General features: G+C 44.7%; 1 protein-coding gene across 5 annotated transcripts in view; it reads left to right on the forward strand.

Annotated features, from left to right (window-relative positions):
* CD2BP2 (CD2 cytoplasmic tail binding protein 2) overlaps positions 1-5,237 on the forward strand; it is a 40,462-nt gene extending 35,225 nt beyond the window's left edge. For all 5 annotated transcript variants that reach the window (XM_085880922.1, XM_085880917.1, XM_085880919.1 and 2 more), the window contains 2 exons: positions 833-924; positions 4,048-5,237. In XM_085880922.1, coding sequence (XP_085737048.1) covers positions 833-924; positions 4,048-4,161 — 206 coding nt within the window. In that variant the 3' untranslated portion in view covers positions 4,162-5,237. The remainder of the gene's footprint in view (positions 1-832; positions 925-4,047) is intronic.
* The last annotated feature ends 11,507 nt before the right edge of the window (positions 5,238-16,744 follow it).

The following is a 16,744-nucleotide window of genomic DNA, read 5'->3' on the forward strand; positions in this document are numbered from 1 at the left end:
ACCAATCATATATATTTCTGGAATGTTGCGAGAGACTGTGACGTAATCCGTTCATTCAAGTTGTGTAAGTGGAGCACACAGCAGGCCCAGTCCCGTTACTTTTTAGACGGACCTCATATGCCGGAAGGAGTGGAACCAAGTGACTTTTGGGGGGGGGAGGGGTCAGGTGTATGACATTTTCCTGTGAGAGCTGCCTGTTAACCGTATGAACACGCTCATGCTCTGCCCTCCTCCACCCTCTTCCTGTTTACTGTGTGAACAGGCTCATGCTCTGCTCCCCTCCATCCTATGCCTGCTAACCATGTGAACATGATCATGCACTGCCTCCTCCACCCTCTTACTGTTAACCGTGTGAACATGCTCATGCTCTGCCCTCCTCCACCCTCTTACTGTTAACCGTGTGAACATGCTCATGCTCTTCCCTCCTCCACCCTCTTACTGTTAACCGTGTGAACATAATCATGCTCTTCCCTCCTCCACCCTCTTCCTGTTAACCGTGTGAACATGCTCATGCTCTGCCTCCTCTGCCCTCTTCCTGTTAACCGTGTGAACATGCTCAAGCTCTGCCTCCTCCGCCCTCTTCCTGTTAACCGTTTAAACATGCTCAAGCCCTGCCTCCTCCGTCCTCTTCCTGTTAACCGTGTGAACATGCTCAAGCTCTGCCTCCTCCGCCCTCTTCCTGTTAACCGTTTAAACATGCTCAAGCCCTGCCTCCTCCGCCCTCTTCCTGTTAACCGTGTGAACATGCTCAAGCCCTGCCTCCTCCGCCCTCTTCCTGTTAACCGTGTAAACATGCTCATGCTCTGCCCCCTCCTTTTTAATTTGTCCTTAGAACTGCAATCGGAAGAGGTTCAATGGGAATTCAAATGGGAAAATACTGCTTCTGCAGAAATCTATGGACCCTTCAGCAGTGAACAGATGCAGGTGAGTCTGTTGTTTGTGATTTGTAAGAAGAAAAAGAAGGGACGAGGAGGTGATGAGGATTTATTTTCTTTTCCTAAATATTTTAAGATGCATGTACGTATATGACCAGCATGAGGAGATGTCATCGTACTTATACCTGAATTGGAAGAGCATTAGTAGACAATGGACAGGACATAGGATTTAAACCTGGGATTATAGTAGCATCATGAGGTCGTGCTCGGTTAATGTGTTACTAAAAGGAGAAGAGTTCATCACGCTTCATTTGAAAAGGTTCCTACTGTCATGGAATCATAACAATGGCACCATTGGAAAACTAACAATTGATTTCCTTGGAACAATAATTTGTGCCTGTTTAATGATTTAAATTCCTGTTTCAAAAGCCTTTCTTTCCGGAAGAAGAAGAAGAAGCAGGATTTCACAATAATATAGCGGTTCCAACGGCATGACAGCAGGAACCCTTTGGAATAAAGCATGATGGACATGTCCAAAATTATATTCATATTAATACTTTTTGAAGCAATAGAAAACTAGAAGGGCACTCGGTTGAGCGCATACCTCCGCCATGTAATGCCTGATCCATGAGAACATATCGAGCCCCGCCCCGTTGAGGGAGGTCCATAAATTCCCGAGCACTCTCGGCAGGCCTGCTCGACTGCATCCGAGCCGGAAAGATGGGTGGCAGAGTGGTAGTCGGTAGGTGTAATTTAAGCGCTGCCGGTAGAGTGAATCTGGTTCGGCCAGGCGTTCCGAGGGCGTGGATCCCCGGTAATCGAGACCGCGTGGTTACTTCGGTACTTTGGATCGAGACAAAATAACCCTACGCCGCGCGGTCGAGAGATTGGCATTCCACGGTCGGTTAAACGACCCGCTGGCTCGCGGAGTTATCCGAGCGACGGCCTACAATTCCGGGGAGTTTGGTGGGAGACAACGCAAGCTTTCCCCACCTCGTGGTCGTTCTCGACACCGACCCCCGACCCGCAACAATATCCTTGTTGGCCCTATCTTTCAACGGTGAAAAATCACTTTTAAAAATTCTAGTTGTCAGATCCTGATCCGAATCTTCACCAAAATCTAATCAGTTTATCCTTGTTTCACACCAAACCTGTCCACAAAATTTCATCCGGAATCGTCCACAACTTTTTGAGATATCCTGTTCACAGACAAACAGACAGACAGGGGAGAAAACATAACCTCTTTCACCTTCGGTGGTGGAGGTAATTATACTGTATAATAGTCCACTGGAGGGGCACACAAACAACAACAATGACGACGATGTGTCATAAAATATCTTTTTTCGTGTGTTTCACTTCATTTTACATCCTCATTGAGATTCACAACTAGACATGCAATGTGTTTGTGAAGTACAACAACATGCACTATTTTGATTAAACACGTCAGCGAAACAACGACGGGTAGGGCCCGGATAGTTAGGATAATAAATACACGAGGGGTTTTAACGTACGTGGCAAGTTGGAGGTGACAAAAAACGGGTTGGTAGGAATCGAAAGCGGGTTTTTATTTTTATTTATTTATTAGACGTGATCGGAAGCGAAGCGATACTGTGCGCTGAATCCTGGAGGGTGGTGACGTGCCCTTCGGTGAAGGAAAGCTCATGACATCACACAGCCAATAGACTGGAGTGATACCTTACATATCGGGTACATGTCTCTCAGTCTGCTTGTCCATCCTTGTGAGTCGAATGGAAGCGAAACATTGTGAGAATAAACAATAGATTTAACAAGAGAAAACTGATAAGAGCATGTTAGCATGTTTTTTTTCATGTGTTTTTTTTTCCACTCCTGAATCAATCAAACACAAAATACAAGAAATATTATGATAACAGTGGAGGAACCTAAATAAGAGGATAGTTTGTAAAATTTCAGGTCCTTTACTTTCCCATCGTCCCCAACCTCCTCCTTAAAGGGGCTGTCACACCTTGACGTTTTAGCCAGCATATGCCGACGTATGAAAAATTTGGCGAATACGCTGGCACACGTCGAATACATTATGGGTAAGTTTTGTATATGTTAAGAGCACGCTGAAGCACGCTGGCATACGTCATAGTACGCCGAGCTCACCGACAAGTTTTGTGCATACTCAAAATTTTCTCACGTATGCCAGCGTATGACTCACACGTTCCGCATACGCTGGCCATAAGTTGTAGGCACGTTATGCGATCATTGACACACGTCGACACACGTTACTTGTAAGTTGCTCATAAGTCGAAACACGTCGAGGTAATGTTTAGCGTACCCAAAATTTATTTCTAACCTATGAGTAGCGTGCTTTGAACCTATGTGTAACGTATCTCCAACGCATATTGACGTATGTAGACGTATTTGACGTCTTCCGGACGACCACAGAACTTACTGAACGTGTTTCTAACTTACAGCTACCGTATAATGGCGTATTGGCAGCGTTTAGGGGAATTGGTGTATAAAAATGGGCTTCACAGGAGGAACCCGTCAGTGTTCCAGACTCCATGGTTTTTTTTTTTTTGGTTTTTTTTTCCTTCGGCATAACGGTGATGTTGACACTTCGATGTCTAGTGCGGTTATGATTTGAATCGTCGAGTGGCAGCCTTTTAATAGGCTACGCCACGTGATCGTCGGCGATACTCTGCCATGCTATGCATAAGTTAGACTATCGTTGGGCATAAGTTGTGAACGCCGACAACACGCTAAGCATTCGTTGGTATAAGTTATCTATAATTATCAAAACGTTCTGTGTACGTTACTAATACGTTATGCATACGTCCAACTCGTTAATATACGCCCAAAACTGAAAAAAACATCAATAGTTCAGCGTACGCCAGCATTTTAGATCTATTTTGATACGTTGCCATCTGCTGGCTAAATCATCATGGTGTGACAGGGGCTTAAGTTCTGCTCAATCTTTGGTATCTTCACTTTTGAACACCAAGTCTCAATTACACTCATTTAGAGGAAACTGAAAGGAAAAGGAGGGGTTGGGTTGGTTGGTTGTTTGAGGTACATGTTTGCAATATGCTAAAGTTGGTGAATATGTCGATAGCTTCCAGTCATGTAACGGTGATCTTGCTCCCTCAAATGTTCCTCATTCGCTTTCTCTGTCCCTCCCCCCATCCTTCTCCTATCTTTGCAGGAGTGGGTGCAGGAAGGATATTTTAAAGATGGAATTTACTGCAGAAAGACGGGGCAACCGGATGCTCCATTCTATACATCGCGTCGAATCGATTTTGAACTTTATTCAGGCTAGCTCACAAAATGATGACACATTTGAAGTTGAGATTTAAAAGTTTCATTCATTTAAACAACATTGGAATCATAAAATGTGAACAATATTCTTGGAGATCTGTCGCAAACAACTTGTTCATTAAGTCCTTGTTGAGCTTGTCGCACAGTTCCACTGTTTTCACCCTCAGCTCTGTGAGAATGTGTCGTCGCCTTTGTGTAAAAATCTTCACTCGTCCCTGTCGAAACGAATCCCATGGATTTATTTCGGCGCCTTGAGCGGGCCATGCCATTCAACTTTGAAACTTTAGACATATGGGGAGATCTTCAAAAATTTCATTGAGAAAGTGAGGGACGCCTCTCGCATGCAAGGGTACTTCCACCATCCCGCACGGCCCACCGTGCACCAGGCTTGTTCAAAGTAAAGCTCTGAAGCGTCATTCACTGGAATAGCATTCTTCACCGTCCTACTCTTTTATTATGTTCATGGGCAACCTTTAACCGTGAAGCCTAAAAATGTACCAAACACATTTTCTTCTACATCCTTTTCTTCAGAGTCGATGCGATACGTGGGCCTAATGATCGCTGCTTGCAAACCCTCGAAGTAAGGAAAAGTCATCGTTTTGTGGGCCACCCAGTACATGAGACTAAGCCTATGTAGGGCTACCCAGTACCTGGGACTAAGCCTATGTCGGGCCACCCAGTACCTGGGTCTAAGCCGATATAGTGAAATGTTTTTTTTTTGTACAGGTGCAACCAGCTTTGCTCACCTTATTCTGCAGCAAGAATTCTGTTTCGGCCATGATTTTGACTTTGGAATGATTATCGTTGTGTTTAAACACACCAAAGGCAACCCTTATTTATTAACCTTGGTAAGTTTCATTTTTAAAGTGGCTGGCCTGTTTACAATCGATCTCTCTCTGTTCTTTTTATATCTCACAGGGATTGAACAGATGCTTATTATTATTATGTAATAATTGGGGTTTTGGAGTTCAATATTCTTTTTGTGCTTTATGGTCTTTCTCAATATAATTTTTTTGAGGGTCGCGGGAGGGGTGCAGTCATGATGTTTGTGAAGTAAACCTGGTCCAGTTTAATGTTCTCCTTTTGGATTGAATCTTTATTCAAAATAGGTCCCTTTTAAAATGTAACCTCAGATATTGATGAAGTGACATGCCGCTCGGTCGTTCTGGTCAAGTGTACGTTTGGTCATGTTGTACCTGGGAGTCCTTTGATAGGTTTAATGTCAACATGCTCTTTGTGAAAGATCATTTGGGATCTATCCACGGTAAATCTAAATCTACTCTCCCTGTCAAGGCTTAACGCAGTATCTTGGGCCCAGTCTTGTTGCTCGTCTTCATGGACGATCTTTCTGATTGCTTGGAAAATCCTGTCCATCACTTTGCTGCTGATTCCACCCTCTGCCATATCATTACTCATCCTTCAGCCAGGCAGACAGCAGCCTCTTCCATCTCTGCAGGCCATCATAGAATCAAGAGCTGGTCCAACACTTGGAATATGTCTTTGAATCCTAACAAATTCCACACGCTCACGCTGTCTCTCTGAAACGACCGTCTGGCAAACCCTCCCATATACTTCATAAACAAACCACTTCAAGAGGTTGTCATTCAAACTTTTGGGCCTCCCCATCAGCCATGATCTTTGTTGGGCAGACCATATTTCCAAGATGGCCTCCAAAGCCAGCCACCGACTGAGCATCTTTCGTCGTGCAAGGTATTTCCTTGGCCAGTCTGAACTTTTGACAACCTCCACGGCCTTCATCCACATGATGGAGTACTGCTCTCCCCTTTGTGCTGTTGCTCCCGCCTCACACGTTGCCCCTTCTTGATGCCATGGAAAACAAAGCCTTCAAGATCATTGGATTCTCCCACACTGAAGCTGAGTCTATGGGCCTGGCACTTTCCCATCGCAAGCAGGTCTGTGGTCTCTGTTTTCTGGTCTTGCACCCTCTGCTCTTTTAGTGCTTTGTCCCCCTCCTCCTCCCAGATTTCTGCTGGGCACACAGTTTGTTTTTCTCTCCTTCCTGAGAGTTTGCTTCTCTATCCATCTTGTCTACCCCGTGTCCTCCCCTGCCCCGTGTGTCCCCACGTCCCTTAGACGTCCTAGTCTCCCTCTATTTTGTCCCTCATCCATGCTGTTGCTGTGTTCCCTCCCCCCTCTTTCTACTGTTCCGTTCTATGTTCTAGCTCCTCAACGAACCTCATCTGTGCATACAAAAAGAAAATTAAGTTGCCCCGCTGAGTGTCAAGAAGCCAGTGATGTCATAAAAAGATGGCATCACATCACATCAAGTGATGAGGTGATTGCACCTCTTCCAAGGGTGTGTGTGTGTGTGTGTGTGTGTGTGTGTGTGTGTGTGTGTGTGTGTGTGTGTGTGTGTGTGTGTGTGTGTGTGTGTGTGTGTGTGTGTGTGTGTGTGTGTGTGTGTGTGTGTTTTGGACAAGATGGAAATAAATGCAAACATGAAGGAATAACCCATAAATTTGGAAAGAGGAGGGCTTTGGGTGGTGGGGGGGGGGGGAAGGGGGGTTTAACAGGGGTGGAAAAGATCATGGTTTTGGATTGGGAACGATCTGAGATAGTGGTGCACGAATGAAGACTCAGAGGGAAGAATGAGATTGAAGAGGATGTGGACGTTGATTTCACAGGTGGGAAAAAAAGAGGAATGAATGATTGGACTTGCTTACTTTTCTGTATTCATTCACACTGTATGCCATGGAATACTTATAATAAGATATTCTCAAAATAAGAATAATATTATAAGATATTACAATAAAAACAAGATTTTCAAAGAGCCTAAAAGATCCAAACCAACCATGTCAAATTTCATTGTTTGGGTTGATTGATGACAGATTGCTAACGTTCTGATATGTTAATTAAAAATCATGCAGTACACAAAAAAGCTCACTTCCCTTTCCACTCAAACCCCCCTCCCCCCCCCCACAAGGGGTTCTGCTGTAAAAAAATCTTGCCCCCCTCCCCCAAGGGATTCTGCTGTGTCCTTGCGCTTAGGCTAGCCATTGATGACATCACGGAGTCGACTAAGGTCTGGGTCACGGAGTGTTCGTTTCAACCGTGACACACGAAAGTTGTCCGCAGGTTCCAATTCTTCAATAGATCGGTTCAACATGTAGTATGGATCCTTCTGCTCATCAGTCAGGGTCCACTGGTTACTTTTTAAAGCCACGTTGCCCTACCTGGAGAAGGGTGTGTGAGACTTTGTTCATGGCAGAAATGTTCTTCACAGCAAAGTACAACTCCAAACGTTGATGGAAGAATCAAAAAGAGCTGGCTGGGTTGTAACGAGGAATAACTGGAACGGCACTCGGTACCTCTGCCAGGCTGAACAGTTTACAGTTTGTATCCCACTGATAGGCTGGATCTGCATCTGGACCTGAACCAAAATCAAATTGGCTTGTCCTTGTCATACATCCAACTCATCCACCAAGTTTTGTCATAATCCGTCCACAACGTTTTGAAATATCTTGCGATATTTCGTTTTTGACCCCATCTCTTAATTGTGAGGAATCACTTAAATAAATGCTACTATCTGGATCTGCAAATTCCATTTCTTCATGGGTCTTAAAAACTCACCAAAATCTAATCAATTTGTCCTTGTCACACACCCAACACGTCCACCATGTTTCGGTATGAAATGGTCTCAAAGGTCCAATGGGTCTAAAGGTTTAATAGTTCGGAGGAATCCCAGGATCACCCAGAAAAGCTTGCCACAGTAGGTTTTAAGGTTGATTTCAGTTCATTAAAGTCCCCAGTGATGATTTCTGGTGGGTGTCCATAAATTCCCCTGGTGGCATTTTTAAATCCAAAATGGCCACCAGGCACCATCTCAAAATAGTGTAAATCATAACCTTTGAACCAACCATAGTATAAACTAATATACTACTTTGTCAATCAATTTTGTGATGAGAAACTCATTTCTGATGTCAATTTCGTGTTTGGGGACCAGATCAGTTGGCTGATTACAAACTGCACTGGTAACAATGTTGCCAACCATGATAGATGAGAGGGAGTCATTGAATTTAGGAGAAAACTTCTCAAGTGGAGATGCCAGGGTGTCACTGACTGCCTCCTGGGCCAACTGTTTGTCTGTATTTGTATTGTATGTGTCTATTCATTTTTCGAGCAAGACTCTCCTGTCTGATATGAAATGACACCATATCCATAGCCTGATGTAAATCGTCCCCACTACATGATGCAACAAGATGTAGAGTTTTGGTCGTCTCTGTTTTGAACCCCATCATACTCATGACCCCAGCAACAGATAGAACCACCACCTCATCACCATACCACTCCGTCAACTTTCTGAACAGTGTCTTCAGGCACATGTTGCACCCTTAACTTTCCACGTTAAGAATCAATCAGTTCAACTGAATTCCAGAGTTTTTTTTTCGATCAGCATTCATTTGTTGACTTTTTCAACAACTAAATCTTTCACAGCAGAAGCCTTTTTGTCAGCATTCACCCCTCCTTAGTCCCCATGATAAACTCACAGGAACTTCATCCTACACTTGTGGTAACGTGCATCTCCTACATGGAGACCTCTGACTGTGCCTGAAAAGCAAAAGAATCAGTGCCTATAAAACATATGGCATTACGTATTAGCAGTTTATTGTTACATGTAGGTATGACAGTACAATTCTCAAAAATGTATCATATACCATGGTGTATATTGTTACGGCTGTGGAAATTCGCAGAACACCATAAAGGTTCCTTAGATTAGCTATGCCGGTAAGTGAGTGTTCAGATAGCTTTCCCCACCGTTGTTTAGAGGGATTTCTTCGGTGTTCACCGGGCTGCGACCCTTTGGGATAGCCGTTTTTCTTTATCTATCGTTATTTTGAACCACGCAAACAACAACCGCCACCAAGTATGCCACAACGCCAAGCACGCAACAAACCTCCACACAAACAACCACCACCATCTTCGCCACTACGTCCGCTTCCGAACGCCATCCTCCACGGACCAAGCTACGACGGTTTCCGCGTCGGAAACCGTCCGAGAATGGCAAACAAAGGCGCCAAGGAAGGAACTGCGATGACGCGCGGGTTTTCCCGCCTATTTACCCCGCGCTTGGTGTGAAGGGAAGGGGGCAGGGCAGCTCGCTTCCGATTGGTGGATGCACGGCGTGAGGCGGTCGGAGTGAGGGCACGCCCCTTTTCGAGAAGCTTCTCGAATGAAGGTGGAGCCAGAAGCGGGGAGGAGCAAAGGGTGGAGCCCCGCGCTATAAAGGGCGGACCGCACGCGAAGCTGGCCGGGTGGTTCATAACTAGAGCTCTTCTTGGTCCATGGTTTCTTCTTTTTCCTCTCGCTTGGTTCATGCTCTCGTTTGCGCTGGTCCCCCTTCCTTGCTTGGTTCCTGCGCTCGGGGTCCTGTGAGTGGCCTGTTGGTGGGAGACCTGCGCATCCGGACGAGGAGTGCCGGAGAGAGCTTGCCAGCCACGTGGGAGGCCCGGAATCAGGCGCGACCACGCTGACGGTCATGGGAGCGAGACGTCGCCACTAGCCAACCACCGAGGGAGGCAGGTAACCTGCCACTGTCTTGCGGGACCCGTTCGGTCCTCCAGGTCCCGCGTTATAAAGGGCCGCGGACCCTGTCTGCCACCCTCGTCTTTGGAGGTGGCCATTTCTTGCTTTGGAACGAATGTTGGTAGCACCGTGTCCTGTGAAGTAGACCTGCCTAAGTGACTGTGCATGTACATTATTGCTAATAGTCGGTGGTATTGCTTTTGTTTCTTGCTTGCACATTGCATGACTGCCCTTGCTTGTGTTGTGCTGTATAGTAAATAATAAATGTCGTTGTGTGCAATGTACCCCGTTTGTCGTGTCCTATTTCCCTTCTGAAAAGCCATCATGCATCGTTGAATGAGTCGTGGGTTTTGAACGCCCGGTAAAGAGAATCGGATCCGTCGAGGTCGGCGATAACACCGCTCGGTTATCACTGTAGTACGGAACGGACCGCCTAAGCGGTTCGTGTCCCAGGCTGACCTGCGGCGCGGTGCAGCCCCTCGGTAGGTTACCCGCGCGGGTACTTAGGTATATCGACATTCGGCGATTCACCCTATTTCGCGCGGGTAGAATGCGGACTGGGCTGTGGTGAGGTTAAACCCCCACCCGTGACTGGTTCCTGGCGGTAGTTCCAGGAGGGTCACGACTGAATTGTCCGTCCGGTGGGCGACGCGGTTGCGATTAGAGGTACGCGGCCGATCGCACGCCGGCGGGCGCGAATTCGCAACAATATTATATAGTTTGTGGTCGGCAAGCATTGAGGGAGTCAAACGTACCTAACACATGTTCTTGGACACTTTCACCAAGGTTATCATTCTGTCGCATACACAGATCCAGGATAAACTGCTTATACGGTACATCTTGCCATCTGCTTTTTCATTCGTCTAAATTATGCTTCTTGGCAGTGTTCAAGCGGAACTTCAGAATCCTACTCGGTAGTAGTAGTAGTAGTAGTAGTAGTAGTAGTAGTAGTAGTAGTAGTAGAATGGAGTATGCACCGTGAAACATTGGGGCAGAACAAGGAAACTTTCAGCTCCACATCATGGACACTTTGACTCAGGACCACTTTGTTCGTCATCCTCTTGCAGATTTCAGATGTGCGCTCTATGATGTTTGACATTGGTTTTCGATGTGTAATTCGACACACAAGAGCGATAAACGGTGATCTTTGGAGTACATGAGACATTTTTAGGTCCTCTTAATTATTTCCATAAATCGTCCTCATATTCTTGACTGCAATCAATTATAGTCGAGATTCTTTGTACAACACTGTTCTGGAGTTTTTCCTTCTTTCCCCCACATGAACGGTGAGAATCAGCAATGTAACTTCAACCTGAAACATACAAAAAGCAAATCCACAATTAAAATAAGATTTTCACTGAGTCATTGAATGTTTTTTGTAGCATCAGTTGTTCAATAATAATTACATCCATAAATTATGCTATGGTAGTTTCTATGATCGTTGGTTTAAAAGTTGCACAATCAACCCATTTTCAAGATGGCCACTGGCAGCCATCTTGAATTTTGACAGCAAGATGGTCCCCAAACATACCATGCACAGATGGGAGCCCGGAAACTCAAAAAAAAAAAAAAACTTTTTGAGATTTCATGAAAAATCCCATCCACTTTAACACGTTTAAAAAGACCGGCGGCGGACGGATGTAAACTCAAAATCACAATTGTATTAAGGTATTACCAGTGAATGGTTCCACTTGCAGTGAATGTTGAAACTGCGAATGCTGAACCCGTGAATGAGTTTACATGTGGAGAGAGAGCAGCTTCGTACGCGTGGAAACTCAAAATGATAATTGTATTGAGACATTTATGACACCTTCCACACACCTGAGGATGGAGAAAAGGCGGCATCGTTCAGGTGGAAACTCCAAATTATAATTGTATTGAGACACAGTGTTACCAAACCAGTAAATGTTTCCACAAACAGTAAATGGCGAAACTGCTAATGCCGAACCCGTGAATGAGTTTACAGAGAGAGAGAGTGAGAGTGAGAGAGAGAGAGAGAGAGAGAGAGAGAGAGAGAGAGAGAGAGAGAGAGAGAGAGAGAGAGAGAGAGAGAGAGAGAGAGAGAGAGAGAGAGAGAGAGAGAGAGAGAGAGAGAGAGAGAGAGAGAGAGAGAGAGAGAGAGAGAGAGAGAGAGAGAGAGAGAGAGAGAGAGAGAGAGAGAGAGAGAGAGAGAGAGAGAAGTTTTGTGTGGTTGGAAACTCAGAATTATAATTGTACGAGTATAAAACCCATCAAAAATGACAAGTTTGGAACAGTTCACTTTACGGTGCAGTTGCGTGAGCGTGCCAAAGTTTGAAGCCTCGGCCTAGTGTCAGGTGTGCTTATATCTTTATTTATTAGACATCGCACGTTTGTAAATGAACACTCGTTTTACTCTGCGTGCGTTACACATCACGTGCAGTGAATTTCACCTCCCTGCACCTTGTATTTATTGTGATTATTAAAAAAATGCTTCTGCACATTGACCTCGAGGCTCGGTTTGCAAGTCACTGTCTGCAATTCCAACGTAAGAGACATAATTACTCTTCTTTTGAGTCTTCGGAGTCCTCAGGCTCTCCTGGGTCCTATGGATCATTTGGGTCTTTTTGGTGCTCACGGTCTTTTGCGTCCTCGGGATCTTTTGGGTTGTTTTGGTCTTTTGGATCCTTGGGGTCTTCTGGTTTTTTGGAGTCTGTTAGGTCTTTTAACCGGTGTACACACAATCGTGCTCAAAGATTGCCCATGAAAAGCCACCACTAAAATCCCTCCGAAAGCGCAACTCAAACCCTTTAAAACCCACCGTTTTGAAGGGAGACAAACGTCACACAAACAACGACACAAACACACATTGTGTTTGATATGGTAAGAAGATTAACAATTTATTTGATAAAACCATGAATCAAGGAACTTCAATGACTTAGAATACAACTGCAGCTTTGGAAGTCATGTTTTATTGGAATCATTCTGTTGCTTTATTGATGGTGTTGAAGTCAAAAAGTCATTTATCGCAGAAATTCTCTTAGCACAACATTTCCATCAAATACGTGAGTGTTGTTCAAAAGCTTTCCTTCACTCTCATGTGGATATATTAGCAGCTTTAAGTGTTCTTCATCTTTCGTTCTGCTGAGACCGACGTAAGGTTGCCCGTGACCAAACACAGGCTCTGGCAAGAAAATACCAACCCTGTTGAAGGATGATAATTGATAAGGAAACTCAAAATGATAATTGTATTGAGAAAATTATGAAACCTCTCAACACCCACTTTCGGACACCTGCTGGGACCCCAAAAGGTTACACAGAAAGTTTGGCGGGGCTAGCCCCAAAACTGAGGGAATAGTTTGGGGACAGGCAGACAAATAGTCCTGCCACATTATATAGACACAGTGTAGTCAAGAGATATCAAATCATTTGACCAAAAAAACACAAAATCCTTCAAGCTTGTGACTACCTGCACCAGCTGGTTTAGTTTCATGAAGGCTAGAGTAAAAATGCGACCTGGAGGCAACACACAAGAACAGACCGTGTGAACTACCTTTGGTAACCCCATGCTGACTACCTTTCGTTAATGTCTCCAACACCCTCCCCACAACTGAAGTCAAACGAACAGGTCCATAGTTTACCAATTCTTCTCTCGATCCTTTCTGAAACTAAAACAACAAACACACACACACAATAACGGCAAATTGGCGGTCCAAGGGATGGCAAGCCGTTTTCCGCTGCCTCCACGTCACGTTTCGATCTTCAGATTGATTGATGACAAAGACTACGAACGATCTGATACATTTATTAGAGCCGCCCAGTCCAGTCCAGTAGAGCAGTGGTTCTCAACCTTTTGGAGCCGCGACCCCTAAAAAAATTGAAGTTGGGGTTCGCGACCCCCCTCCCGACTCACACTTGAAACACACTGCAGTGGCATCACGGAGCGCATAAAAAAATCCACAGTGCCTGGAGCACATTGGTCAATGCCTAGGTACTGCCAGCTGTTAAAACTAAACAGAACTAAACTAAACTAAACTGGCATCACAAATTAATTATTTACACTCTGATGTATAACACAGTAAAAACAGCCAGCCACATTCATGAAAAAGGCTTCTGTAATTGCAAAGAGCGGTATGTAGCCTATTTATGCACGGGACACAGACTGGAAGATTGAGCGACCCTCTGCTGCGGACAGGTTACTATCACACATGACAGCTACCAGACGTACACAAACCTTACATTACTGACCAAAAATATACAAAACAACAAAACAAAAACTAAATCGATTTGGCTTTTAGTACAGTTTTAAATTTTATTCAAGATCTGACAGCACAACTCATTGTGAAGGAGGCAACAGGACTGAATTACAAGCTGATGGCAATAGGCTATTATCATTCATTCTCATATAGCTGGGCCTGCAAAACAGCTTTAAGCACAGTGCAAATACCTTTCAGTGTCCCTACAGGCTTATTATTCTCAGTTCATTCACAGTTCTTATCACAGTTATGCCTGTTGTACCCTTGTAGCCTATTATCTTTCATCTCATTTTGCATTTTCCCCTTTATAACAACGATTCTCAATGGGTTTTCAGTTTCATTTTTTTTCAGATTGAACACAATAATTCCGATAATACTGACTCACAATACTTGAACACAATAATTCAGAGAATACTGACTCACAATAATCGAACACAATAATTCAGATAATACTGACTCACAATAATTGAACACAATAATTCATATAATACCGACTCAAAATAATTGAACACAATAATTCAGATAATACTGACTCAAAATAATTAAACACAATAATTCAGATAATACTGACTTACAATAATTGAACACAATAATTCAGATAATACTGACTCACAATAATTGAACACAATAATTCTTTTTTTAACAGTTACATCTGTGAAGTCACAGGCTTGTATTGTCAGATAGTATTCACTTACTCATGTTAGTGGGATGGCTGGGCCTGTTTCTTTGAACAAAGCAGCTGTATTCTTGGTTTTAAGCTGGAAACTGCAACACGAAGATCATCCTCAACTCTAATAAGCCGTGATCTGTATTTGTTCTTGATAAATGTCAGTGAGGAAAAGGTCTTCTCACAAAGGTATGTAGATCCAAATGGAATAAGTATATCAATTGCAGCCTTTGATAGTCCTGGGTATTCTGCGGCCACTGACAGCCAGAATTCCTCCAGTGTGGATGAGGCAAAAGCGGTCTTTAATGTGCGATCAGGGGAGAGGTCCAAGAGCGCATCCTCAAGCTCTGATGACAGGTGTCGGGCAGATGAGGTGATGAAAGGCTGGCGTATCCAGTCGTTTCTCTCTGGGGTGTCATCTTTTGGGAAGTACCTATTGAAGTGGCCAAGCAGGCTTCTGAGGTGAGTAGCAATAAGTCCTTTTATTGTTTGGATGCTGATGTCAAATTTGTCCATGAAGTCCTCGAGCTCAGGGAACATTTCCACACTGCCTTCTTCGACTCGCGCTGCCCACTGCTCAAGCTTCTTAGTAAACGCCGTAACCTTGTCAGAAAGCGTGAGGACATTGGTGTTTGGGCCTTAGAGAGACAAGTTTAGACTGTTCAGTTTATCAAATATGCCTGCCAGATATGCAAGGCCAGTAACCCATGTGGGGTCGGTCAGGTGGTCGGCGAGGGGGGAGCCGCAATCTGAGAGGAAAATGCGAACCTTCTCACGCAGTTCAAACAGTTTGGTTAAAACTTTCCCCCGTGATAGCCATCTGACCTCTGTGTGAAATAGTAGAGATTCGTGTTCTGATCCCATTTCCCGGCAGAGTGTGGAAAACAGTCTGGTATTCACCGGACGGGATTTGATGAAGTTCAACACTTTAATCGCTGTTTGGAGAACATTGCGGAATTGTGGCTCGAGGTTCTTGCTGGCGAGGGCCTCTCTGTGAATAATGCAATGAGTGAATTTGACATGCGGCACCACTTCCAAAACTTTAGCTTTCAGTCCCCTTCTTGTCCCCTGCATGGCGCCAGCTACATCTGTACACACAGAGATGCAATTTTCCCAACTTAGCCCCTCCTCGCGAATTTTACCGTCCAGTTTGTTAAAAATGTCACGACCGGTGCAAGTTCCTTCAAGTGTCGAGCAAAACAACATATCCTCGTACATTTTCCCCTCGTAGCTGTATCTTGCAAAAACAAGTAACTGTGCATCACTGGAAACATCCGTTGTTTCGTCAATTTGGAGGGAAAATCTTCCACTTTTCTTCACTCCGTCAATGAGCTGCTCTTTAATGTCGTTGGCCATTTCACCAACAAGCCTCACCATTGTGTCATTCGACAGTGGAATAGTCTCAAGTGTGCTAGCTATTTTTTCACCATGCATAGCTGTGGTCATTGCAATCGCTGCTGGGTGGATCAGACTCTGCAATAGTATGGGGCTTTTTGGATTGAGCAACCAGGTATGCCACTTCATATGAAGCCAACAGGGCTTTGACAGGGATTGTAGAGTGCTCACATACAATCATCTTTTGGCTCGGTAGTTCTCCCTCCTTACGACGAAAAAAATCTAATGGTTTGTCAATGTCTCTTCAATTTCACTGGTTTCAAGCTTTCGTGAGCAAGCACTTCTGAACACAGAACACACTGTGGATATTCCACTTCATTTTTGGCTCGGCATGTGAATCCGTACCGCAGAAAGTCAGTCTGATATTTCCAACGCTTGTTGGAGGCCAAATCTGCCGCCGGCGCCTTACGTTTTTCAGTTGAACTTGTAACAGTTGGCTCACCTTCACATGTGTCGTCTTGGTCCGCATCTTGAACTGGCAGACGCTTTTTTGACAAGCCACCGATCCATATTCAGCCACCTTGCAGTAGTTAGCGAGCGCTAACATTCACTTTCAGCACCCGCCACTGTGTGTCTGTCTGTCTGTCTGTCTGTCTGTCTGTCTGTCTGTCTGTCTGTCTGTCTGTCTGTCTGTCTGTCTCTCTCTCTCTCTCTCTCTCTCTCTCTCTCTCTCTCTCTCTCTCTCTCTCTCTCTCTCTCTCTCTCTCTCTCTCTCTCTCTCTCTCTCTCTCTCTCTCTCTCTCTCTCTCTCTCTCTCTCTCTCT

The sequence above is a fragment of the Eptatretus burgeri genome, chromosome 5 (assembly GCF_056783735.1).
Source record: "Eptatretus burgeri isolate ZD-2024b chromosome 5, Ebu_testis_v1, whole genome shotgun sequence".
NCBI classification, from domain to species: Eukaryota; Metazoa; Chordata; class Myxini; order Myxiniformes; family Myxinidae; genus Eptatretus; species Eptatretus burgeri.